Source organism: Myotis davidii, unplaced genomic scaffold (genome assembly GCF_000327345.1).
Source record: "Myotis davidii unplaced genomic scaffold, ASM32734v1 C63365802, whole genome shotgun sequence".
NCBI classification, from domain to species: Eukaryota; Metazoa; Chordata; class Mammalia; order Chiroptera; family Vespertilionidae; genus Myotis; species Myotis davidii.
Genome location: NW_006368775.1, coordinates 1 through 864, shown reverse-complemented (window position 1 = coordinate 864; position 864 = coordinate 1). Strand labels below are relative to the sequence as shown.

The 864-nt window shown below is 60.3% G+C and overlaps 1 protein-coding gene across 1 annotated transcript; it reads left to right on the top strand.

The window, feature by feature from the left end:
- Window positions 1–78: 78 nt before the first annotated feature.
- LOC102773505 (transient receptor potential cation channel subfamily M member 4-like) lies at window positions 79–858 on the top strand (the record flags this gene model as incomplete). Its single annotated transcript, XM_006777694.2, has 2 exons — window positions 79–270; window positions 561–858. Coding segments are annotated over 2 exons (384 nt in total), but the record flags the coding sequence as incomplete, so codon positions are not given.
- Between the last annotated feature and the right edge of the window lie 6 nt (window positions 859–864).

Below are 864 nucleotides of genomic sequence, written 5' to 3'. Positions count from 1 at the left end.
GCGGGGCCCTGTACTTCAGGTGGGGTGAATCCCTTCATCCCTCCCTTCCCTGACCTAACTCCCCCCTTTATCTTGTAGCGGATAGAGAATGCCACCCAGGCCCAGCTCCCCTGCCTCCTGGTGGCCGGGTCTGGGGGCGCTGCGGACTGCCTGGCGGAGATCCTGGAAGACACTCTCGCTCCAGGGAGAGGAGGGGGCAGACAAGGGGATGCCCGAGATCGGATTAGGCGTTTCTTCCCCAAAGGGGACCCTGAAGTCCTGCAGGCCCAGGTATGACATGGAGGGCCCGATCCTGAGATGGGAGGGAGCTGGGGGCCTGAGCTCTGGGACTGGAGAGAAGAGGGTGCTTGCTGAGGGCTGGGAGTCCTGGGTCCAAGGGAAGACGGTAGCAGGGACCCAAACTCGTGGGTTTGAGGGAGGAGAGGCCTGGGGGCCTGGACTCCAGGGTTCTGGGAGTAGAGGGAGCTGGGCGCCTGGAAGACCAGGTCCGGAGGCCCCCTGTGTCCCTGTGGCCCGGGCCCCGGTGGAGAGGCCGGTGATGCGGAATTTGGTTTCTGCAGGTGGAGCGGATCATGACCCGGAAGGAGCTGCTGACAGTCTATTCATCTGAGGACGGCCCTGAGGAATTCGAGACCATTGTTTTGAGGGCTCTTGTCAAGGGTAAGACCTGGACCCCCAGATTCCTCCGCTCTCTCTGCTCAACTTTGGACAGTTTTCCTGGCCCGGGTGCTTACTCATTCCCACTCCTCTGAGGCCGGGCCCCTCCTCCCCTCTTTCTTTCTATCCTTCCCCTTTGCACTGTTCTTGAGGCTTTGCATGGTGCTTTTGAACAGTTTCCCAAGATACTTTCTTTATATTCCAGCA